Source organism: Pan paniscus, chromosome 21, assembly GCF_029289425.2.
Source record: "Pan paniscus chromosome 21, NHGRI_mPanPan1-v2.0_pri, whole genome shotgun sequence".
NCBI classification, from domain to species: Eukaryota; Metazoa; Chordata; class Mammalia; order Primates; family Hominidae; genus Pan; species Pan paniscus.
Genome location: NC_073270.2, coordinates 2,505,143 through 2,529,439, shown reverse-complemented (window position 1 = coordinate 2,529,439; position 24,297 = coordinate 2,505,143). Strand labels below are relative to the sequence as shown.

General features: G+C 44.2%; 1 protein-coding gene across 4 annotated transcripts; it reads left to right on the top strand.

The window, feature by feature from the left end:
• The first annotated feature begins 2,282 nt into the window (after positions 1-2,282).
• SIRPB2 (signal regulatory protein beta 2) lies at positions 2,283-23,882 on the top strand. Of its 4 annotated transcripts, XR_010111040.1 has the most exons (9): positions 2,283-2,466; positions 13,645-14,010; positions 15,103-15,444; positions 16,306-16,371; positions 19,845-19,923; positions 20,444-20,586; positions 20,692-20,990; positions 21,714-21,888; positions 22,633-23,882. XR_010111040.1 is itself a non-coding variant. In XM_057300816.2 (5 exons), exons 1-5 carry the CDS (start codon positions 2,382-2,384, stop codon positions 18,797-18,799), a joined length of 876 nt encoding a protein of 291 aa, XP_057156799.1. In that variant the 5' UTR covers positions 2,283-2,381; the 3' UTR covers positions 18,800-19,812. The 4 variants fall into 4 exon arrangements, 2 of the variants coding, with proteins under 2 accessions (XP_057156799.1, XP_003821316.1); XR_010111039.1 differs by having other exon boundaries at positions 19,845-20,586; XM_057300816.2 differs by lacking the exons at positions 19,845-19,923; positions 20,444-20,586; positions 20,692-20,990; positions 21,714-21,888; positions 22,633-23,882 and adding an exon at positions 18,783-19,812.
• Positions 23,883-24,297: the final 415 nt, after the last annotated feature.

Sequence of the window (24,297 nt, the reverse complement as noted above, 5' to 3'; positions counted from 1 at the left end):
GTGGAGAAATAGGAACACTCTTACACTGTTGGTGGAACTGTAAACTAGTTCAACCATTGTGGAAGTCAGTGTGGCGATTCCTCAGGGATCTAGAACTAGAAATACCATTTGACCCAGCCATCCCATTACTGGGTATATACCCAAATGACTATAAATCATGCTGCTATAAAGACACATGCACACGTATGTTTATTGCGGCATTATTCACAATAGCAAAGACTTGGAACCAACCCAAATGTCCAACAATGATAGACTGGATTAAGAAAATGTGGCACATATACACCATGGAATACTATGCAGCCATAAAAAATGATGAGTTCATGTCCTTTGTAGGGACATGGATGAAATTGGAAACCATCATTCTCAGTAAACTATCGCAAGAACAAAAAACCAAACACCGCATATTCTCACTCATAGGTGGGAATTGAACAATGAGATCACATGGACACAGGAAGGGGAATATCACACTCTGGGGACTGTGGTGGGGTGGGGGGAGGGGGGAAGGATAGTATTGGGAGATATACCTAATGCTAGATGACGAGTTAGTGGGTGCAGCGCACCAGCATGGCACATGTATACATATGTAACTAACCTGCACAATGTGCACATGTACCCTAAAACTTGAAGTATAATTAAAAAAAAAAAAATCAGTCAACCACAGTAAGAAAGCCACCTAGCCAACCTGCAGCTGACCTCAAGTGCACGAACATTCCCAGCCAAAATCTGCTGAGACGAGAAGACTGAACCACCAAACGGAGCCCTGACTGAATTGTCAACCCACAAAATAGTAAATTAACTGAACATTTAGTTTTTAAGCTTCTAAATTTTGGGGTGCTTTGTTATGCAGCAATAGCTAACCAATACAATGCCTTGCCTATTAAAATTATTTGTAAGTAAAACTTTAGAAAAAAACAATAGCTGAGAAAGAAATCTGCACAGATGAGCAGGTGATTCAGAAATTCCCGTGTAAGAATGACATGGAAAGTACTGAGGGTCTGGTGGAATCATCTAGGCTTGTGGCCCTTTCAAAGAAGTTTCACTATATAGATCTCATTGACAGGAGAACAAGTAGAGGGAGTAATGGAATTGAACAGGGGTATCAATGCAAGGCCTCAAAAGTCTAGAAAAGACCAGTCACAGACCCAGTGCAAAGTCCTTGGGGACCAGGCCAGACTAACCTCCTCATAGTAGACACCAGACCCCTGGGACCCAGGGGACATACTCAGATCCAAGGCCTGCCACCCTGTTGCTGGAGAATCTTCAGCTTCCTCTGCACCCAGAACCTTCTGAAGCATGAGGGAGGAAGTGAAATAATGAAAGGCTGAGTTGTTCTTGTACTTTTCCCTGAGTTAATTAAAAGACTGAGGTAACGTAAAAGACAATGGTGAAAGCCTATAGAGTGCTTACTCCACCCCACACATGCTACCATATTTTTATTCCTGTTTTACAGATGAGGAAACCGAGGCATAAAGTGGTCAAATGATTGTCCTAAGGTCACACAGCCAGACTGAGTAAAGCCAAGATTTGAACCCAGACAGTGTGGCTAAAGAGATTGCCTGGATTGCATGAATTGGCAAGATTAAGCTTTTCCTTCTTGATAGCCAGCACCAGGAGGCTCCTGAGGAAGTTCAGATCACTTACAGGAAACAAAGATGCCACAAACGCAAATGTTTGCACAATCTGAGTATGTTTCACTTGGACCCCAGGAAACAGAGGCTGAGAGAGTTACACATGATTATACTTTTAGGAATAAGGCCTGTACCCTCCCTGCAGTGCTAAAAGGAGGCCCCCATGGGGCTTGCTTTATAATAAATCCTTCTTCTTAAGCAATGTCACCTCCTCTATTTTCTGCACATCATGAATAATAATGGTTAATATGTTTAGCATTTACATTGTTCTGTGCCCTCACATTATTTCTCATAATCTTACCAAAACTGTTCTGAGGAGGGGATTGCTGTTGTTCCTACCCTGCAAATGAAGAAACAAAAGGCTCAGAAATGGGAAGTGACTTTGAAATCTTGCACAGCCAAGAAGAGGAAGATCCAATGTTTGCTCCAAATTCCACCTGATTCTGGAGTGCATCCTATGACCTCAGTGCCCACCTCCCTCCCGGGCACCTAGGATGGAGCCTACGGCAAGGGGTCATCAAGGTTTTAGCACAGTGACTACAGGAATCACAGCCCAGACACAAAAGCAGGAAACCCTTTGACCGGGCTCCTTCCTATTGCACCAACAGCCTTGTGTTGCTGCAATGAAAACACTTCCCCAAGCAGCTGTGGCCAAGAGACACAGAAACTGCCTTGTCCACGGGCCCCGCCTCAGACTCCAACACTCACAAGAAAGCAGAGGAGCCCCAAGTCTTGGGGACCACAGAAGATGCCATGTGCTCCACGATGTCGGCCCCCACCTGCCTGGCCCACTTGCCTCCCTGCTTCCTGCTGCTGGCACTGGTCCTTGTCCCCTCAGGTAAGTGGGGTCTAGGACAGAACAGGGTCCACCCCCGGCTGGTCAGTCCCTAGAGGGGCACTAAGTGCTCTGCCATGCCTGGAGAAGCTTGACCCCATGAAGATAGAGTAAAGAGGGGTCCACTGAAAATTTACCTGACTCCGGCAGAGAGCACACCCAGGGTCCCAAGAAGCAGCGTAGTGAAGCGATAAACTCCCAGGCTCTGCGCTCAAGCTCGATTGCTCCTATGCCCACGTCAGATGCTGCAGCTCCTTTAGCCTCAGGAGCCTCTTCTACAAAACAGGGATGCTCATGGGACCTTTCTCTAGGGCTACTGTGAGTATTAAATGGAAAAGTGGTGAGGCTCAGCCCTGGGCCGGCTGCATAGTTTATGAGACCCACTGCAAAATGAAAACTGCGGTCTTTTGTTCAAAAAGTATTGAGCAACACAGCAGAGCAGTAAACCAAGCATGGGCTCCTTCTAAGCACAGGGCCCTGTGCGACTATATAGATGGCACAGCCATGAACCAGCCCTGGCTCAGCTTAAGACGCAGTAGGCTCAAACCTCACCACTAACCAGTTTAAGTAATTTCTTTCTGAGCCTGTTTTTCCAACTATAAAATGGAGCTAAAAATAGGACCCACCTTGGGACTTTCTTAGGAGAATTTAACAAGATAATACCCATAAGTGCCTGGCATAACAAAGATTTGATAACTCTTGGCGATTATTATTATCATTCCCATGTTTCCTCTAACTCAGGGGCAGGCCAGGTTAGCTGCAGAGTCTTGAGACCCCTGAATATATAGCTCAGCCTCTGAGTCCAGAACTCTCTGATCTACCAGGCCCGGGATACTTGGCTCTCAGTGGGCTCATTCCATCTCCTGCCCATCTGGGCCTCTGCTCCAGGCTCTACTGAGATCTAGATTCTGTCCATGACATCTTTGGTCCTCCGGGGTGGCCATCCCCAGGAGAGATCCTGGCAGAACCCAGGTGTGGGGTCGGACCTAGGTGCTCCCTTACTCATTGGCCGTATGACTCAAGACACCACTTCAATTCTCTGAGCTGATTTCCTCAAATCTAAGATGTGAATCATAATTGCTAGGTCTCATTCCACAGGTACTTTTGAGTGTCTGCTATGTTTTAGGCACTAGACTAGGAAATCAGAAATCTAAACTACTCAGAATAAAAAATATTCCCAATGATTGTTGCAATAGAATAGATGGAAAATAAGAGAAGTTGCTTAAACCAGTCAGTTGGAAGGTTTGAGTCCAGCTGCATCTCAAGCCGAGTCAGGGCTGGTTCTTGGGTGTGCCCTCTATATAGTGGCACAGAGCCTCCTGCTTAGAAGGGCCCCATGCTTGGTTTAATGCTCTGCTGTGTTGCTCAATAGTTTTTGAACAAGGGACGTGCATTTCCATTTTGCACTTGGCCTCACAAATTACGTAGCTGGCCCAGGATTGAGCCTCACCACTTTTCTATTTAATACTCACAGCAGCCCCAGAGAAAAATATGAGTGCCCCTATTTTGTAGTAGAGGAGACTGGGGCTAACACATTTTCTATAAGGCTTTTAAAGGGAGCCCTGTACAGGAACCATGAAAGGCAGAGGATGCAGATGGAAAATAGATGAGAAGGTCCAGCTCCACTGACAAGGCAGAGGCAAACCTCCTAGGACACCTCCTAAAGCCCAGGTGACAACACAGAAGGGGACTCAGAAGGGGAGAGGGAGGGAAGGGGTGTGGGCACCAGGACTGAGTCCAGGCTCCAGCTTCTTCCCTGGTGTTCACTTCCCCAGACTCACCCCTAGCTGAGATGAGATTTTCTGAGTGCCTCCTTCTTCCTCTCCTCCATTGCTTCTTTCTCCTCACACACGCAGGCTTCATCTTTACAAATAATTTATTTTTAACAGCTCTATTGAAGTGTAATTGACATACATTAAACCGTACATATGTAAAGTACACAATTTGATAAGTTTTTTTTGTGAGTGCTGGGTGTATTTCACACTTGTGAAATCATCACCAAAATCAGCATCATGAACGTATCCGGCGCCCAAAAGTTTCCTTGTGATTCGTCCTTGCCACCCCTCCTTGTCTCCAAAACAACCACGGATCTGTATTCTGTCACTATAGTTTGCATTTTCTAGAATTGTGTATAATAAGGATCACACAGTTATACTCCTTTTTGGCTGGCTTCTTTTACTCCGCATAATTATTTTGAGATTCATTCATGTTGTTGCATATGTCAATAGTTCATTTCTTCTCATGTCTATCCATTGTATGGATAAACCCTTTCCCATTCACCTGTAGACAGACATTTGGGTTTTTTGCAGTTTAGGGCTATTATAAATAAAGCATCTATGAATATTCATGTACAAGTCTTTGTGTGGATATATACTTTCATTTCTCTTAGGGAAATAGAATAAAATGGATCATATCGTTGCCATACGTTTAACTTTTTCAGACACTGCCAAAGTGTGTTTCAAAGGAGTTGTACCATTTTACATTCTCATCAGCAATGTAGGAGTATGGCAGTTCCTACACCTCCTCACCAACACTTACTATGGTCAATCTTTTTAATTTTAGTCATTCTAATGGGTACATAGTAATATCTTACTGTGATTTTTTTTTTGAGACAGGGTCTCACTCTGTTGCCCAGGCTGGAGTGCAATGGCTTGATCTCAGCTCACTGCAACCTCCATCTCCCTGGCTCAAGTGATCCTCCCACCTTAGCCTACCAAATAACTGTGACTACAAGTGCACATCACTACACCCAGCTAATTTTTGTGGTTGTCTGGTTGGTTGGTTAGTTTTTTTGTTTTGGTAGAGACAAAATTTCACCATATTGCCCAGGCTGGTCTTGAACTCCTGGGATCCAGTGATCCACCTGCCTCAGCCTCCTGAAGTCCTAGGATTACCAACCTCTCACTGTGATTTTAACTCCCTAATATGTAATGCTGCTGAACATTTTTTACATCATGCATCCTTTTTGTTGAAGTGTCTATTCGACTCTCATTTTTTAAGTGTGTTTCTTATTATTGAGTTTTGAGAGTTCGTTATATATTATGGATACAAATATTTTGCCAGATATATGCTTTGCAAAGATTTTTCTCCTACTCTGTGACTTGTCTTTTTATTCTTTTACAAGTGTTTTCCGAGCAGCAGGAGTTCTTAATTTTTATGAAGTCCAATTCATCAGTTTGTCTTTAATGGATCATGATTTTGGTGTTACATCTAAGAAATCTTTGCCTAACCCAAAGTTACAAAGTTTTTTTCCATGTTTGCAGCTAGAAGTTGTATCGTTTAACATTTTATGTTTAGTTATATGATCTATTTTGAGTTAATTTTTATATAGTTTGAGATATAAACCAAAGTTCATTTGTTTGCACATGTATTTCCAATGGTTCTTGCACCATTGTTGAAAAAACTCCCCATTCTCCATTGAATTGTCTTTGCACCTTTGTCAAACATCAAATAATTACAGTTAGGAGCCATGGCATGCACCTGTACTCCTAGCTACTCAGGAGGATTGCTTGAGACTAGCAGTTTGAGGCTGCAGTGTGCTATGACGATCACACCCAAAATAGCACTGCACTCCAGCCTGGAAAACATAGCGAGACCTCATCTCTTTTTAAAAAATCAGTTGCCTCTATTTGCATGGACTATTTCTAGACTCTCTATTCAGTTCCACTGATATGTTTATCTATCTTTGTGCAATACCACATTGTCTTGATTACTGTAACATTATCTAAGTCTTGAAAGCAGGTGGTATTAGTTTTCTAACTTTATTCTTTTTCAAATGGTTTTGGCTATTCTATAAATTTTAGATTTAGTTTATCAATGCTAAAGTGAAGCCTGCTAGGATTTGAATGGGAATGGCATTGAGTTTATATATCAACTTGAGAAGAATTGACATCTAAGCAATATTGAATCTTCCAACATATGAACCGTGTGTACCTCTCTATTTATTTAGGCTTGATTTTTTTTATCTTAGCAATGGCTTATAAGTTTTCAGTTTGCAGTTCCTTTACATTTTTGGCTAAATATTTTCTATTTTTATAACATTGATGACTGGAAATTTTAAAATTCCAATTTCAAGTGGTTTATTGCTAGTATATAGTAATACATATAATTTTGTACATTGATCTTTTATCGTCCACCTTGCTAAGCTCATTTATTAGGTCTAGTAGCCTTTTTAAGAAATTTTCATTTAAATTTTAATTATGTCATATGCACATAAAGACAGTTTTATTTTTTCTTTCAAATCTGGATGTCTTTTATTTCCTACTACCTTTTTCACGGTTAGTACCTATCCTATAAAATTGAATAGAAATAGTAAAAACAGGCATCTTTGTCTAGTTCCTGATCTGCAGGGAAAACATTGATTTTTGCACCACTAAGCTTGATAGAGTTGTTGTAGGGTTTTCACAGGTGCCCCTTATCAACTTGAAAAACCTTCCTTGTCTTCCCAGTTTGCTGAGAGTTATTATTAGGAATGCATGTTCAAGTTTGAAAACTGCTTTTTCTGCATTCTGTTGAGATGATTATATGAGTGCATGTATATGCGTGTGTGTGTGTGTTAGTTTAGTAATATGGTAAATTACATTGATTGATTTTTGAATGTTAAACCAACTTTATATTCCAGGGGTAAGCTCAATTTGATTATAATGTATTATACTTTCTAAATATTGCTGATTGCTGAATTCGGTTTACTAAAATTTTGTGTAAAATTTTTTATCTATGTTCATGAGAGATATTGGTTTTCCTTTCTCGAAAGGAAAAGGCTTCGGTTTCAAGATAACACTGGGACTCATAGAATAATTAGAAAAGTATGCTCCTTTTTTCAATTTTCTGAAAGTATTTGTATAAAATTGGTATTATCTCTTTCTTAAAGATATGGAAAATTTGGCTGGGCATGGTGACTCATGCCTGCAATCTCAGCAGTTTTGGAGGCTGAGGCAGGCGAATCATTTGAGGCCAGGAGTTCAAGACCAGCCTGGCTAACATGGTGAAACCCTGCCTCTACCAAAAATATAAAAATTAGCTGGGCATGGTGGTGCATGCCTGTAATCTCAGCTACTCAGGAGGCTGAGGCAGGAGAATCGCTTGAACCTGCGAGGCAGAGGTTGGAGTGAGCTGAGATCACGCCACCATATTCCAGCCTGGGTGACAGAGTGAGGCCCTGTCTCAAAAAAAAAAAGAAAAGAAAAGAAAAGAAAAAAGATATGGAAAATTCACAAATGAAACTTTCTCGGATTGGACCTTTATTTCTGGGAAGATTTTTAATAACAGATTGAACTTTTTAATAGATAATAGGGCTAACCAGGTTGTCTTTTTCTTCTTGAGAAAGCTTTGGCAGTGTATCTTTTTCAAGGAATTTGTTCATGTTACCTAATTTGTCAAATATATATGACTTGAAGTTTTCCATAATATTCTTTTATTATTCTATTAATAAGAGTAAAATCTGTAGTAGTATCACCAATCTTATTCCTTATTTTAATAATTTAGGTTCTTTCTGTGTGTGTCCCCTCTGTTCAATCTGACTAGAGATTTATCAGTTTTAGTGATCTTCTCAAAGATTTTCTTCTTCTCATTGATTTTTTCTGTGTATGTGTGTGTGTGTGTGGTGTGTGTGTGTGTGTGTTCTACTGTATTAAGTTTCATTTCCAGCTTGATGATTTCCTTTCTTTCACTACTTTGAGTTTAGTTTATTGGCCTTTTTTTCTAGTTTCTTAAGGTGGAAAGCGGGTAATTTATTTGAGTCCTTTCTTCTTTCCAAATATAGGCATTTAATACTACAAATTTCCCCTTGCTTTAACAGGATCCCACAAATTTTTATATTATGTTTTCATTTTCCTTCAGTTCAAAATATTTTCCAATTTTTCTTTTTTAATCAATACATAACATTTGTACATATTTATGGGGTTCATGTAATACTTTGTTCCATGCATAGGATGTGTAATAAATGAGTCAAAGTATTTAGGATATCCATCACCTCATGTATTTTTCATTTATCTGTGTTAGGAACATTTTAAGTCCTCTCTTCAAGCTATTTTGAAATCTACAATACATTGTTGTTAACTACAGTTACCATACTCTGATATCAAATGGCAGGATCTTATTCCTTCTATCTAACTGTATGTTTGTACCCATTAACAAATCTCTCTCATGCCCCCCTCCCTACACTCACTTTTCCCCACGTCTGGTATCATTCTACCCTCTGCTTTCATGAGATCAATTTTTTTAGCTTCCACGTATGAGTGAAAACATGTGATGTTTGTCTTTCTGTGCCTGGCTTATTTCACTTAACATAATGAACTCCACCTTCATTCACGTTGCTACGAATGACAGAATTTCATTTGTTTTTATAGCCAAATAGTATTCCATACTGGCCATCCAGTAGTGGTATTGCTGGGTGATATGGCATTTCTATTTTTAGTTTGTTGAGAAATCTCCATACTGTTTTTCATAGTGGCTGTACTAATTTACATTCCCACCAACCATGTATAAAGTTTCCTTTTCTTTGCAACCTTACCAGCATATATTTGTGGTGGTTTGTTTATTTATTTTGTTTTTTTTTTTTATTGTTGCCTTTTTAACAGTCGTTCCAACTGGGGTAAGATGATATCTCATTGTGGTTTTGATTTGCATTTCCCCGATGATTAGTAATGTTGAGCATTTTTTCATGTGCCTGTTGGCCATTTGTATGTCTTCTTTTGAGAGATGTTGATTCATGTCCTTTGCCCACTTTTTAATGAGATTTTTTTAACTGTTGAGTTGTTTAAGTTTCCTGTATATTTTGGATATTACATTAGTCCCCTGTCAGGTGAGTACTTTGCAAATATTTTCTCTCATTCAAGAGTTTGTCTCTTCACTGTGTTGATAGTTGCTTTTGTTATGAAGAAGCTTTTTAGTTTAATATAGTCCCATTTGTCTATTTTTGTCTTAGTTGCCTGACCCTTTTGAGGTCTTAGTCATAAAATCTTTACCTATACCAGTGTCCTGGAGTCCCTTCCCTGTTTTCTCCTAGTAGTTTTTATAGTTTTAGGTCCTACAGTTAGATCTTTAATTCATCTTTAGTTGATTTTGGTATATGGTGAGAAATAGCAGTCTACCTTTATTCTTCTGCATATGGATATCCAGTTTTTCCAGCACCATTTATTGAATGTGTATTCTTGATACCTTTGCCAAAAATCAATTGGCTGTAAATACATGGATTTATTTCTGTGTTTTCTATTCTATGCCATTGGTCTATTATACCATTGGTCTATGTATTCTATGCCATTGGTCTATTATACCAATACACATCCCAATCAAGAAGAAATTTACAAAATCCCAGAAAAAGAACACAAAATATCGATACTAAGGAAGATCAGTAAGATACAAGATAATTCTGAAAAACAATACAAAGAAATCAGAAAACACTCCAAGACATTGCTCTAGGCAAAGGTGTTGTGGCTAAGACTTTGAAAGACAGGCAACAAAGGCAAAAAAAAAGACAAATGGGACTATATTAAACCAAAAAGCTTCTGCACTGCAGAAAAATAATCAAAAGAGTGAAGAGACAACCTCCTGAATGAGAGATAATATTCACAAAGTACCCATTTGACAAGGGACTAATATCTGGAATATACAAGGAACTCAAACAATTCAACAGTTAAAAAAGCAAACAAACAAATAAATAATTAAAAATGAGCAAAGGAAAGGAATGAATAAACATTTCCCAAAGAAGACATACAAATGGCCTAGAGGTATATGAAAAAATATGCTCAACATCACTCATCAGGGAAATGCAAATCAAAACCATAATGAGATATCATCTTATCCCAGTTAGAATGGCTATTGTTAAAAAGACCCAAAAAAAGGCCAGGTGCTGTGGCTCGTGCCTGTAATCCCAGCACTTTGGGAGGCTGAGGCGGGAAGATCACCTGAGGTCAGGGGTTCGAGACCAGCCTGACCAACATGGTGAAATTCTGTCCCTACTAAAAATACAAACATTAGCCAAGTGTAGTGTCACGTGCCTGTAATCCCAGCTACTCAGGAGGCTGAGGCAGGAGAATCACTTGACCCCAGGAGGCGGAGGTTGCAGTGAGCTGAGATGGTGCCACTGCTCTCCAGCCTGGGTGACAGAGCAAGACTCCGTCTCAAAAAAAAAAAAAAAAAATGATGAGGATGAGGAGAAAAGGGAACTCTTATACGCTATTGGTGGGAATGTAAATTAGTACAGCCACTATGGAAAACAGTATGGAGATTTCTCAAAAATCTAAAAATAGAACTGCCATATGATCCAGCAATCCTAGAACAGGTATTTATCTACAGGAAAAGAAATCAATATATCAAAGGAGTGCATGCATTTCTACGTTTATTGCAGCAATATTCACAATTGCAAATGTATGGAATCAATCTAAGCGTCAATCAATTGATGAATTGATTAAAAAAATACATATATATAGTGTCCCCAAGCACACCCACAATGGAATACTATTCAACCATTAAAAAAAATAATAATGAAATCATGTAGTCATTCACAGCAACACGGATGGAACTGGAGATTATTATGTTAAGTGAAGTAAGCCGTACTCAGGAGGCTGAGGTGGGAGAACTGCTTGAACCTGGGAGGCGGAGGTTGCAGTGAGCCGAGATAGTGCCATTGCACTCCAAAAAGAAGGAAAGAAGGAAGGGAGGGAGGGAGGGAAGGATAAAGAGAGAGAGGAAGGAAGGAAGGAAGGAAGGAAGGAAGGAAGGAAGGAAGGAAGGAAGGAAGGAGGGAAGGAGTGAGCCAGACACAGAAAGACAACTATGCAGGTGCTAAAAATGATCTCACGGAAGTAGAAACTATAATGATAGATATCAAAGACTAGGAAAGGTGATGAGTCTCAGGGAGAGGGATTAAGAGTGAGGTTGGTGAATGGGTACAAACACAGTTAGATAAAAGGAATAAATTTTAATGTTTGATAGCAGAGTAGGGTGACTATAATTCACAACAATGTATTGTTTTTCAGAACAGCTAGGAAAGAGGACCTGAAATGTACCCAACACATAGAAATAATAAATACTCAGGTGATGGATACCAGAAAAAAAAAGAAACTTACAGTAGTAAACTCACATTTCTCCACTCCCAGTCTTTATTCTATTGATGTCATAACTTCTACATATACATGTGTTAGAAGCCTCACAATAGAATGTTATTTTTTTTTTAAATCAGTTTGGGGCCTTGCTTTTAAGATTTGTTGGGTGGACCAGAACACTTCTTTCTGGGCTGCATCTCTCTTCTATGGAGTTTCCCCAGTGCCCTGACAATCATGGGTTTTACCAGTTTGGCTGGTGGGAACAGGCACCATTCTTAGCCCTGTGCTGAGTGATGGGCACAGTCCTGTAGGTGTGTGTGAGGAAATTCCCTGAGGCCAGGGAAAAAAACAGGAAGTATCAGTGATAACAGATCTGACTAGCTCAAATAATGTTTGAGAGTGGATGTCGCTGAATTTCTTGGAACTAAGGACATCAAGGACAAAAGCAATCCCTAGGATTCAACATGCGGTTATCACTTGGTCACAATTGTGAGAAAGTTATTCTTGGTGGTTAACAGCACATGCCTAGCTGAAGATAGGTAGAAATAGAATTTAGAATTCCATAAGTCTTTCCTAGACCCTCTTAGAAGGAAATGTTTGCTTCACCTTCTTACTCTCCTTGCCTCATTCACAACTGAGAAACACCATGATATACTGCAAACAAATGTGTGGAGTGAGACTGAGCTATTCACAAAGGCTGATGGGAATACAGACAAAAAGGAAACTCGGGGTACAAAGCTGCTGACCTTGAGTTGAGCAGAATCTTAAGTCACCTGATCTGAGTTCAAATCCTGGACACGATATCTACTGAATGCATGGTTCACCTCATGTTTCTTTACCACTGTGAGCATTCGTTTTCTTTCTCATCTCGAAAATGGAGATTATAGGCTGGGCATGGTGGCTCACACCTGTAATCCCAGCACTTTGGGAAGCCAAGGGGAAGGAATCACTTGAGCACAGGAGTTTGAGACCAGCCTGGGCACCATAGTGAGACCCCATCACTACAAAAAAAATTAAAAAAATAAATGAATAATAAATGGAGAAGTTTTTAAAATTGAGATTATAACAGCATCTACCTCACAGAATTCTTAGAAGGAGTACATGTGATGATGTTTGTAACCCAGAACATCCATGGGAGGCCTCAGCTCTCTTTCTCTGTATCCACTTTGAGAATAAACTCAACAGTTCAACCTATCTTCAAAATAGCCTCACTTCATAACACATTAACACGAACTGCAGTCTGCTGATAATTCACATGAGGCAGAAAGGGTATTTACACTGAACCCTGCAACACACAAACCTATGTCTCTGAAGGGTGGCATTTGAAGATGAATAGCCAGAGCTCCAGAAACAGGTTGAGAGGGCTTGAATCAAGCCTGTCACTCTCTTACTGAGTGATGTATGAGTGTGCCAGAGCTTCCATAACAAAGTAGCATGGCCTGGGTGGCTTGAACAATATAAATGTAATTTCTCACAATTCTGGAGGCTGGAAACTGAGATCAAGATGTCTGCAGGGCTGGTTTGTCTGAGGCCCCTCTCCTCAGCCTATAGACGGCCGCCTTCTCCCTGTATCTTCACATGGTCTTCCCCCTGCATGTGTATGTTTAAATTTCCTCTCCTTATAAGGACACAAGTTGGATGAGATTAAGGCCCAACCCCAATGACCTCATTTTAACTGAATTACCTCCTTAAAGACCCTATCTCCAAATATGTCACATTCTGAGGTACTGGAGGTTAGGACATCAACATGTGCATTTGGGAGACACAATCCTAGCTGATGATCCTGGGACAGCTGCCTAACCTTTCCAGACCCTCAGTTTCCTCTGTCAAAAAATGGGAATGATGCCATTTACCTTACAGAAGCATTGTGAAGAATAAGTGACATCATGCATGCAGGGCCCAGCACATGGTGAGCACTTGAGTGTTATTTATTGTTTGTAGGTTTGCCATTGCATAGCTCAGTTCTCTCTCTGCAGCCAGCCATCTCATCCCCTCTTTCCCTTCCCTGTCTAATGACACTCCTGTCTTATCCTGGGCCATTGTTCTTGGCCAGATAATGGTTTGATTGTTTTAAGCTTGTCATTTAGGGCTCCAAGTCCTTCCTGCCCAGTGCAAGGTCTTTCTTCCTCTTTTGTAGATGCCTCTGGGCAGAGCAGCAGGAATGACTGGCAGGTGCTACAGCCCGAGGGCCCCATGCTGGTGGCAGAAGGCGAGACACTTCTACTGAGGTGTATGGTGGTTGGCTCCTGCACTGATGGTATGATAAAATGGGTGAAGGTGAGCACTCAGGACCAACAGGAAATTTATAACTTTAAACATGGCTCCTTCCCTGGGGTAATGCCCATGATCCAACGGACATCAGAACCACTGAATTGTGATTATTCCATCTATATCCACAATGTCACCAGGGAGCACACTGGAACCTACCACTGTGTGAGGTTTGATGGTTTGAGTGAACACTCAGAAATGAAATCGGATGAAGGAACCTCAGTGCTTGTGAAGGGTAAGGATCAGGCCCTGCAGACCACACTTTTGCTCCAGTCTGTTTCCCTGCACAGTCACCTTTATCCACTGTATCATGCTGTATCACACAAAATTTCAGTGGCGTACAACAATACATATTTGTATCTCTACATGCACATTTACATGTGGCTGGGTGGTTCCACTCCTCATGTCTCATGCCAGAGCCCAGGCTGGAGAGGTAGCAACTATGTGGGGCATGTTTTCTCATAAAGATGGCAGAAGCAGAAGCCCAGTCCCAACTCTTCAAGTACACCTGAAGCATCTACTGACATTATGTCTGCTAACAGCCCACTGGCTAAAGCAAGTCACATGGCTCAGCTCCAAGTCAAGGGACAAGGAAGAATAGTCTTCCACCATGCACCAAAGGTAAGAGTGTGGATGTACCCTATTACAAGCACAGAGTCAAAACCTGAGGCTGATCATGTCATCTACCACACTCCCCAAGTACTCAATCATGGCATCTGTAAGTCCACCTATGGTGACCTGAATACCCAAATCCTGGGCCTGTCATTGAATAGTAGTTCCTTCTTAAGTCAGTTACCCTGGCTCTACATGCCTCAAGTGCTTTGCTTGAAAAACAGGCAAAACAATTTGTACTTCAAGGGTCATTCGGGTGATTAAATAGAATGGATGCTTGTGGAAACACCCCATAAACTGGTGACATGGAAAGTATCTGTACATGGGAGTTCATTTTAACTTGATGGCAGATTCAGGAAGGCTTCACTGGATTCTTCCGAGCTATGATGGTGCCTCCTCTGTAGTCCTGCCGTCTTCTGGGTTTCCACCTCTGGGCAATTTTTTGACCATCTCCACTGGAAGACAGAGAATGGCTTCAGGGCCGGGCACTTGTGTCTTCCTGAGTTTCATGTTCCCCAATCCTACCATTGGTATGTAGTAGGTACTCAGAGCTTTTTAACTGAATGAGTCAACTGGAGAGTAATAAAGAAAGCAGGAGGGAGTGGCTGAGTGAAGAAATCTGGAAAGAAGGAAGGGAGGGAAAACACCAGGGAGGAAATGAGTGAACGATGGAAGAGGAGAGGGAATTCAACAAGGACCTCCTTTTTGACTTCAGGAGCTGGGGACCCTGAACCAGACCTGTGGATCATCCAGCCCCAGGAATTGGTGTTGGGGACCACTGGAGACACTGTCTTTCTGAACTGCACAGTGCTTGGAGACGGTCCCCCCGGACCCATCAGGTGGTTCCAGGGAGCTGGTCTGAGCCGGGAGGCCATTTACAACTTTGGAGGCATCTCCCACCCCAAGGCGACAGCGGTGCAGGCCTCCAACAATGACTTCAGCATTCTTCTGCAAAACGTCTCCAGTGAGGATGCAGGCACCTATTACTGTGTAAAGTTTCAGAGGAAACCCAACAGGCAATACCTGTCTGGACAGGGCACCAGGCTGAAAGTGAAAGGTGAGACAATTGGTTTTGGACTTGTCGGGAGAGCGGAGCAGGTATTCAACAGGAATTTTTCTACACGTCCCGAACAAGCCAGTTCTTCACAGCCTCCATGTCTTTACATAAGTTTTTCCCTCTACCTGGAATGCTTTCTCCTTTTCTCTGAAAACTCCTACTCATCCTTCAAGGCCCAGCACAAATGGCCCTTCCTCTGTAAAACCTTCTCCTCCTCTCAAGCAGAGTTAATTTCTCCCCATTCTGGTTTCCACAGAACTCTGTATAGATCATTAATAATTCAACAAACATTGGCCAGGCACCGTAGTTCACTCTTGTAATCCCAGCACTTTGGGAGGCCAAGGCAGGTGGATCACCTGAGTCAGGAGTTCGAGACCAGCCTGACCAACACGGTGAAACCCCGTCTCTAATAAAAATACAAAATTAGTCAGGCGTGGTGGTGCATGCCTGTAATCCCAGATACTTGGAAGGCTGAGGCAGGAGAGTCTCTTGAACCTGGGAGGCAGAGTTTGCAGTGAGCCAAGATTGCACCCTTGTACTCCAGCCTGGGCAACAAGAGCAAAACTCCGTCTCAAAAAATAATAGTAACAATAATAATTCAACAAACATCTACTACATGACTGTTGAGTGTCCTGCACTATGCTAAGTACTGGAGACACTGCAATGAATTAGACATGTCCATACCCTAAACATGCTCCAGTAGAAAGTCTAACTTTGTCCTTCATAGCTGCAGGGTTTGACTTCTAGCCGCACCCACATAGAAACTGGCAGACTCATCCCAGAGACCCCAGCTCCTGGGACTTAGGAAGTGGTGGGAGATAAAGACAAAGGGAAGTATGACAAAGCCTCTCTCCCTTGCAGCAAAATCTACCTCTTCCAAAGAGGCAGAATTCACCAGTGAACCTGCAACTGAGATGTATCCAACAGGTGAGTGTATCCACCTCAGTGGAGTCAATGAGTCCCCCACAGGCAAGGGGGCCATGAATGGCTTGGTCATGGGAAGGGAGCAGTCCTAGACTCCTGGGGCTAACCTGCCACCAAGAATGCTGCCAGGACTTCATCTCAACTGCAGAACTAGGACCCCAGAGAACCATGTTATAACAGCTCAGCTATAACGAACTTTCTCATAGCCAGGGCCATGTAACTGTTTAGTGGGAAATTTTGTTTGAGAGGCGGTGAGCTCCCTGTGATTCTGAGTGTAGGGACACACTGTGAGGCTATGCACAGCGACACTGGAGAACATGGCTTTGTAGCTAAGCCTCCTGGATGGAGCCCCTTCCTAGTGTAATGGGCAGGTTCTCGCCCCTTGAGTCTGGTATCTGACTCTATGAACTAGGGGGGAGGGGACAAGAATCAGAGACCCTACTTCATGGGGTTGTGTGTGCACTCAAGGAGATCACACATGCCAAGTGTCCAGAACTGTGCCTAGCACATCTCATGTTAACATTCGAGGACTCTCAGTATCTGGTGGGAGCTTGTGATAGACGTGGTCAGATTTGCCTTCCTGATGCTCGGCCCTGCTCCTGCCATTCATGGGGGCCAGACGGCCTGGGTCCCGTCACTTCTTTAACACATGTGGCCCGGAGAAAATCATTTCCCCACTCTGGGTCTGTCTCCTTATCTATAAAAATTGGATCACTATCCTACACTGTAGGATTACCTTGAGCATTGCATTAGGCAATTAGGAAGAGCAGAGGTTAGGGATGTGACTGAGATGATTACAGATGCAGGTAGAATATTGGGCAACCGTTCTCCGGGCCCAGGGTGGAGGGAAGGGTGGTCTTTGATCTCCTCTTTCAATGTAGAAAGGATACAGCTCCAGAGGTTATACAGCAGCAGGATGTGACCTTGCCCATGGGCAGCACTGAGGCGTGGGCTGTGGGGCCCTCACCACGGGTCCCGCCTGAGCTCTCTCCTGTGCCTCCCAGGCCTCCTGGTTGTGTTCGCACCTGTGGTCCTGGGGCTGAAGGCAATTACCTTGGCTGCACTCCTACTGGCCCTGGCTACCTCTCGGAGGAGCCCTGGGCAAGAAGATGTCAAGACCACAGGCCCAGCAGGAGCCATGAACACCTTAGCATGGAGCAAGGGTCAAGAGTGAGGGGTCAGCCCCAGAGTGAGGACCCTCTGAGTTGGAGAGGAGCCAGGGCTCCTCAACCATTTCCCTACCTCCAGTCCCAGCCTCTAGGTGCCCCCAGGCCTCATGACAAACTCCTAGATCCCTACATCTGGTTTTGGTCCACCTAGTGAAATTCCCTTCTTTGCACCAGGCTTCCCTCTAAAATGTCTCCCTTTCTCTTTTTGGCCTGTTCAAGACCTCCTTGCTTTTCAGTCCCTGGCTCAGTCTCTCCTCAACACCCTTGCCCCTGCTGCAGCCCTTTCTGGTGTGCCCTGCCCCTTTCCCCACCTCACTACATCCTTCTTGGCCTCCAACATCCAACTCAGAGTCTTCTTCCCAGGAGATGTCTGTAAGAATCTCTGATCTCAACCAGCCAGACCATCTGTGCCCCTTCCATCTACACCTTTCTCCCCACTCCTTCCTGCCTTCCTTCCATCCCCCTCATGGCTGGCTTGGGCAGGTGTAATATTAGAACGCAGGTTCAGCAACTATAACAAAGCTCTTAAATAACAGTGGCTTAAACCAGTGGAAATCAACCAGAAAGTTGACCATCAGCAGGCCAAGCAATACAGAGACTCCCTGGTATTGAGACCCAGGATTCATTGATCTCATTGCTACCAGGTCCACCTTCTAGGCAGCCAGACTGGAAAAGAAGGCAGGAAAGGCGAGCAGGACCCTCCCCTTTAAGTGCACAGTCAGGAACTTGGCCACCTCACTTATCTCTACTTGGCTAGAATGTGGTCACATGGTCACACCTAGCTGCAAGAAACACTGGGAGATGTAGTCTTTATTTCTGGCAGCAATGCACCCAGCTGCAAGTTTTCACTAGAGAAACCGGATGGCAGATATCAGGGGATAACCAGTTATCTCCACCACAGCAGCATACAGACAGCCTCTCACCTGCCCTGTGGGACACCTGAGTTCAATGCCCAGCTAGCTAGCCAGCACTTCTTCCCACTATCACCTCCCCTGGGGCAGCATGATATGGGGCAGTAGTTCCCAAGATGAGTGATTTTGCCCCCACTGGACTTTTGGCAATGTCTAGAGATGTTTTTGGTTGGCACAACCTGGGGGGTGCTACCACCATCTAGTGGACTGAGAAGCCCTGACAAGGGGAAGAGTGTGCATGCCCAGGAGTCAGACACACCTGCCTTTAACCCTGAGGCCTCTGCCTCCTCCCTGTGCACCCTCAGTGACTAATCAGAGTCCCTTCCCATCACAGAACATCCAGGATACTAATGTGGACTTCTCTGCATTGTGTAAGAACCAATTCAAGACCAGGCACGGTGGCTTATGCATGTAATCCCAGCACTTTGGGAGGCCGAGGTGGGTGGATCACCTGAGTTCAGGAGTTTGAGACCAGCCTGGCTAACATGGTGAAACCTCGTCTCTACTAAAAATACAAAAAATTAGCCAGGCGTGGTGGTGTGCACCTGTAATCCCAGCTACTTGGGAGGATGGGGCAGGAGAACCGCTTGAACTGGGAGGCAGAGGCTGCAGTGAGCTGAGATCGCGCCATTGCACTCCAGCCTGGGCAACAAGAGCAAAACTCCGTCTCAAAAAAAAAAAAAAAAAAAGAACCAGTTCAATTCTGCATTTACTGAGGGCCTACTATGTGCTGTGTGCACTGCGTGCACTCGATACATGTAAATTCCCTGTTCTCTTTCCAGGCAAACATTCATTAGCACTCACTATAGTGGGGAGTAGATGAGTCTAGATGTTTTTCATTACCACAAACAGAAAAACAGCTTGAACTAAGCCAGAGACAACAGTAATTTAGTCTGAGAATGGAATAAATTATTGAATTACCAGACATTAGAGAGGGTAGGGAAGGTAGGCTGAATACTAACCCCCACCCCAAAGATATCCATGTCCTAATCTCTGGAACCTGTGACTGTTACCTTGTATGGCAAAAGTAAAAATAAAAAGAAAAAAGGAAACAAGACTATGCAGATGTGATTAAATTAAGAATCTTGAGATGGGGGTGGGGGTTTACCCTGGATTATCTAAGTGAGCCCTAAAAGAGATGTTAAGTATCCTTACAAGAGAGACACGGAAGGATCTTCGATGTAGAAGAGAAAGCAATGTGACCACAGAGGCAGAGTTTGGAGCTATGTGACCACAGGTTAAGGAATGCCAGAAGCCACCAGAAGCTGGAAGAATCAAGGAAGAAATTCTCCCCCTGGAGCCTCCGGAGGAAGTGTGGCCCTGCCAATACCTTGATTTCAGACTTCGGGACTTCAGAAATATGAGAAAATAAATTTCTGTTGTTTTAAATTATCAGGTTTGCAGTGATCTGTTACAGCGGCCACGGGAAGCTGAAACAGCAGGAAAGCATGGAGGTGGCTCTCCACTAACTGGAGGTGGGTCCCACCTGCCCCTGCAAGCCCCCTGGCCCTGTAGGGCCCTGCATGAGCTGGTCCCTGCCGCCCCCTCTGACCTCATCTCCCCAGATCCCGTAAGCTGACTCTGCTCCAGCACCCCTCTGGGCTTTGACCACACAAAGCTCCCTGATTCATTCAAGTCTCTGCTTAACTCTTACCTTCAAGAGGCCTCTCTGGACCACTCTATCCAAAAGAGCACCTCCATCACTCTCATTCCTGCTTGCCACTTAAGTTTTCTTCATAGTACTTACTGCTACCTGAAAACGTGTGTGGTGTGTGTCTGTGAGCGCACATGCATGTGTGTGCACCTATGTGCACCTATGTGGGTGTGTGTGCATGTGTGCATGTGTGTGTCTGTGCCTGTGTGTGCCTGCGTGTGCACGTGTGTGTGCGTGTGTGTGCGTGTGTGTTTGTGTGTCTGCTTCCTTGATGGTTGTTAGTTGTCTCCACTAGAATTTGAGCTCCCTGGGGACAGGAACCTAATGGTCCACTATTGTAGCCAACCTCATTCAATCCTGAAACGTGGTTGAAAGCTGACTCTGTGCCAGGCCCTAATCAGTGTGCTGAGAATGAAACAGAAGTCTGCTCTCTCAGAGCTTACCTCCTCCCGAGAGAAGACAGACAATGAGCAAGTAACCCTAGGTGAGTAACAGGCCCCACTATACTGAGTGCTGAGGGCCTTCACAACGCAGGAGGAGGGGGAAGGAAGTTGCCAGAGCAAAGGGGAAGTGACACTATTTTATGCAGGGTGGACAGAAGAGGCCTCCTGATAAAGTGACATTTGAGCAGACACCTGAAGGAGGTGAGGAAGAGAGCCCTGCAGATACCCAGGGGAAGAGCTGAAAAGTACAAGCAACAGCGAATGCAAAGGTCCTGAGGCAGGAGCGTGCTTGACTTGGCACAAGAACAGCAAACACCAAGCAGAATGCCTGGCCTGTATTAGACCCCGTAAACGCCTGAACTACATACATGGCAGAGATGAAGCACACAGTCTCGGAAATCTGGCTGTGCAGGTTCAAATTCCAGTTCTCCTACTTATCTCTTGGGTGAGTTTGTTTCTCTCAGTTTCCTTGTCTATAAACTGGTAATAACATGCGTGTCTCCCTTATTAGGTAGTTTTGAGGCTAAAATGCATTGGTATATGTGCAGCACCTGGCACATAAGAAGCCCTAAATAATTATTATAGTTACATTATTTCATTAGGCTATTGTTATGCAATTCTAACTATAAACTGTAGTCACTATCCTCCCCATGACAAGGAGCATGGCAGCCTACAGTGCCTGGGCCCCTTATCGGGCAACTTCAGATGTCAGATGACCCTACTCACCACAGACTCAGTTGGAAAATCCTATAGAAAGTTGGCCCTGCTTGGGTCCAGGGACTTATAGGGACATGGCAGGGGAGCAAGGTGGAGGCAAGTCCACTAAAGAAGACAAATATAACAAAAGATGAACAATTTAAGGCCCTTCGTAGGGACTCTGGGAAACCTGCTGACCACAGATAGAAAGGGTGGGGAATGGATGGGAGACAGAACTCCTCAGCCCAGCCCTTCTGCTGCTTTGGGGCCCCAGGCATTGCACAGGTGACATGACCCACCAAAGACAGAGCAGGGGGCATGCCACAGCCCCCACTAAGGGCCAACAGGCCACTATTACATGTCCTGCCTGGGCCTTCAGATCTGATGCCTGGATGTCAGTGACTACATTCCAAGATACCTGAATCAGGGCATCTGTTTCTTTCCCTCCCCTTCTGTTTTCTCCTTCCTGCAGCTCTTCTTTAGCTCTTTCCTTCCCTTCCCATGGTTCTTGTCCCATGGCTCTTCCTGCCCCAAGGAACCCCCATCAAGGCTGCCAAAGTCCCAGACTTTGTGACTGCTCCCTGTGAGAGACGGGTCTATTCACGCCACTCTCCTCGGGCTCGAGGACGCTCCATTTCCCCCTGCAGGTAAGACCTAGAGCTGGAGGAAGAAAAGGAGCAAACACCATTGGACAGGGGCTTCCTATAACCTGACAACGCAAGATGGCAGCCCTGCTGCAGTATTGGGGTGGCGGTATCGGGGTGCGGTGAGAGGAGGTGCCAGCCAGGTCGCAAGATGGCAGCCCTGCTGCAGTATTGGGGTGGCGGTATCGGGGTGCGGTGAGAGGAGGTGCCAGCCAGGTCAAAAATAGTCCGTCCTCTCCACAAGACACACCGCCCAGAGAGCAGCTACATGTCACTGGCCTGAGAAAGTGGGGAATGCCAGGCCTAGTCAAGCACATTTCTAAATTCTATCTAAATGGCACTGATTAATGGCACTTTGCTACACAGATCATTCTCAACCTTGCTTTCTGACTCAACATTTGAGTTATATCCAGGTTGGTTACCTGTAACTCTAATTCATTCATCTTCAGAACTGTATAGTATTCCATTGTATCAACATATTACATTTGTGATTTCTGTTGATGGATGGAGACCTTAGTTGTTCCAGTTTCTCACTATCCCAAACAGAGACAGTTTCACTGTGTCTCCTGATGCATGCACAAGTGCACACACCCACAAGTAGAACTGGAGGGTTATGTGCTTCTTCAACTCCACTAGATTGGCCAAATCATGCCCCAATGCCATTAAGCCAACATATACTGCTGCTAGACACAGGAAAATTCCTGTTGTTTCATGCTTATGCCTATATTTCCTATGGTCACATTACAGGGAAGTGCGGGAATCTTCAGTTCTTGTCTGCTTGGAAGAAAGATTTCAGCCAAGAGACACACAGCAAAGGTGAAGTAGCAGAGTTTATTGAAGAAAGATAAAGTACGTTCCTAGAAAGGAGTGGGCCGACCTGGCTGGAAAACAGCATCAGACAAAAAACAGCAGTAGCAGTGTTTATTTAAAGAGACAGTACACTCTGAAAGAACGAGCCAGCAGCAGCTGGTGCTGGGGGACCCTCTTTATGAGAATCTTACATGATTATTCGTGAAGGGGCATGAGGGAGCATCACTTACAATCATGTTTTAGGTGGTCCCCTTGGCTGTGAATGTTGTGTGTTTGTACGCGCTAGTAAACACATTGCCTGTCTCATTAGCATTTAAAATCTCCACTCAAGGGTGTGTTTTGTTGTTATTATTATTATTTTTTGAGACAGAGTCTCGCTCTGTCACCGAGGCTGGAGTGCAGTGGTGTGATCTCGGTTCGCTGCAATCTCTGCCTTCCGGGTTCCAGCGATTCTCCTGCCTCAGCTTCCTGAGTAGCTGGGACTACAGGCACGCACCACCATGCCTGGCTAATTTTTGTATTTTTTTAGTAGAGACGGGGTTTCGCCATATTGGCCAGGCTGATCTCAAACTCCTGACTTCATCATCCGCCCACCTCGGCCACTCAAAGTGCTGGGATTACAGGCATGAGCCACTGTGCCCGGCTTGTTATTATAATGAGCAAAAGGCTACTGTAGGGCGAGTTACTAGAGGAGTGCACATGCTTGTCAGTGGGAAAGTCCCTACCATGGTTATCTCTGGGTAAGGCCTCATAAGTCCCCTTTAGGGCCAGAGGAGCCCAACCACAAGGCCAGAAGTTGCCAGTGTAGCCGTTGTCTCTTTGCTGGCTGCCAGTGGGTGGCGCTGACTGTCAGTGAATGGAGTCTCCAGGACTTCTTTTCCCAAACGCTCTCTTGCCTGCTTATTTCTGGCTATCTGCCTACTCTACCAGTCAGACTTGTAAATGTTTTACCAGTTGGATAAGGCAAAAGGGAATCCCATTGCAGTTTTCACTGGTTCTCACTGCTGACTAATGCAACCAAGCATTTTTCCATACACCAGCTGGCAGTACTGTTATTTTATTATTATTGTCATTAGTTGAAGATGTTGTGAAAAGAGAGACAAATAGTCCCAACTTTGCTGAGGCAGTGGTAGTGTTGTTATTATTATTATTATTATTATTTTTTGAGACAGAGTCTCGCTCTGTCACCTTTTGTGAAGAAGAGTGGTAGAAGAAGGCGGTGCTGAGGCTGAGGTAGTAGAGAAGGGTGAGTGGTATCGGCAGCTTCCATGTATAGGGGCCTCTGGAAGGTCTGAATGTCAGTTGGGAAATCAATCATTTGCTCCACCTAGCAGCTCCCCTGGGCCCCTAAGCTATAGAGGGTCTAGCGCTTAGGAGACTGGAGTAGGGGGTCAGAGGAGACACCAGTCCTGGGTACACACAGCTCCTGCCCAAAGTGAAGTCACCACCAGTGAGGACACAGCAGAGGGGGTGCCAAAGGAAGGCTGGGGTGGGGCGGGAGGTGGTGGAAGATAGGATTAAAGGGAGGGGCTGGGGTGAGACTGGAGTGGGAAGGAAGATGGAGATGAGCCCGGAGGGGGCTGGGGGTGAAATGGAGTGAAA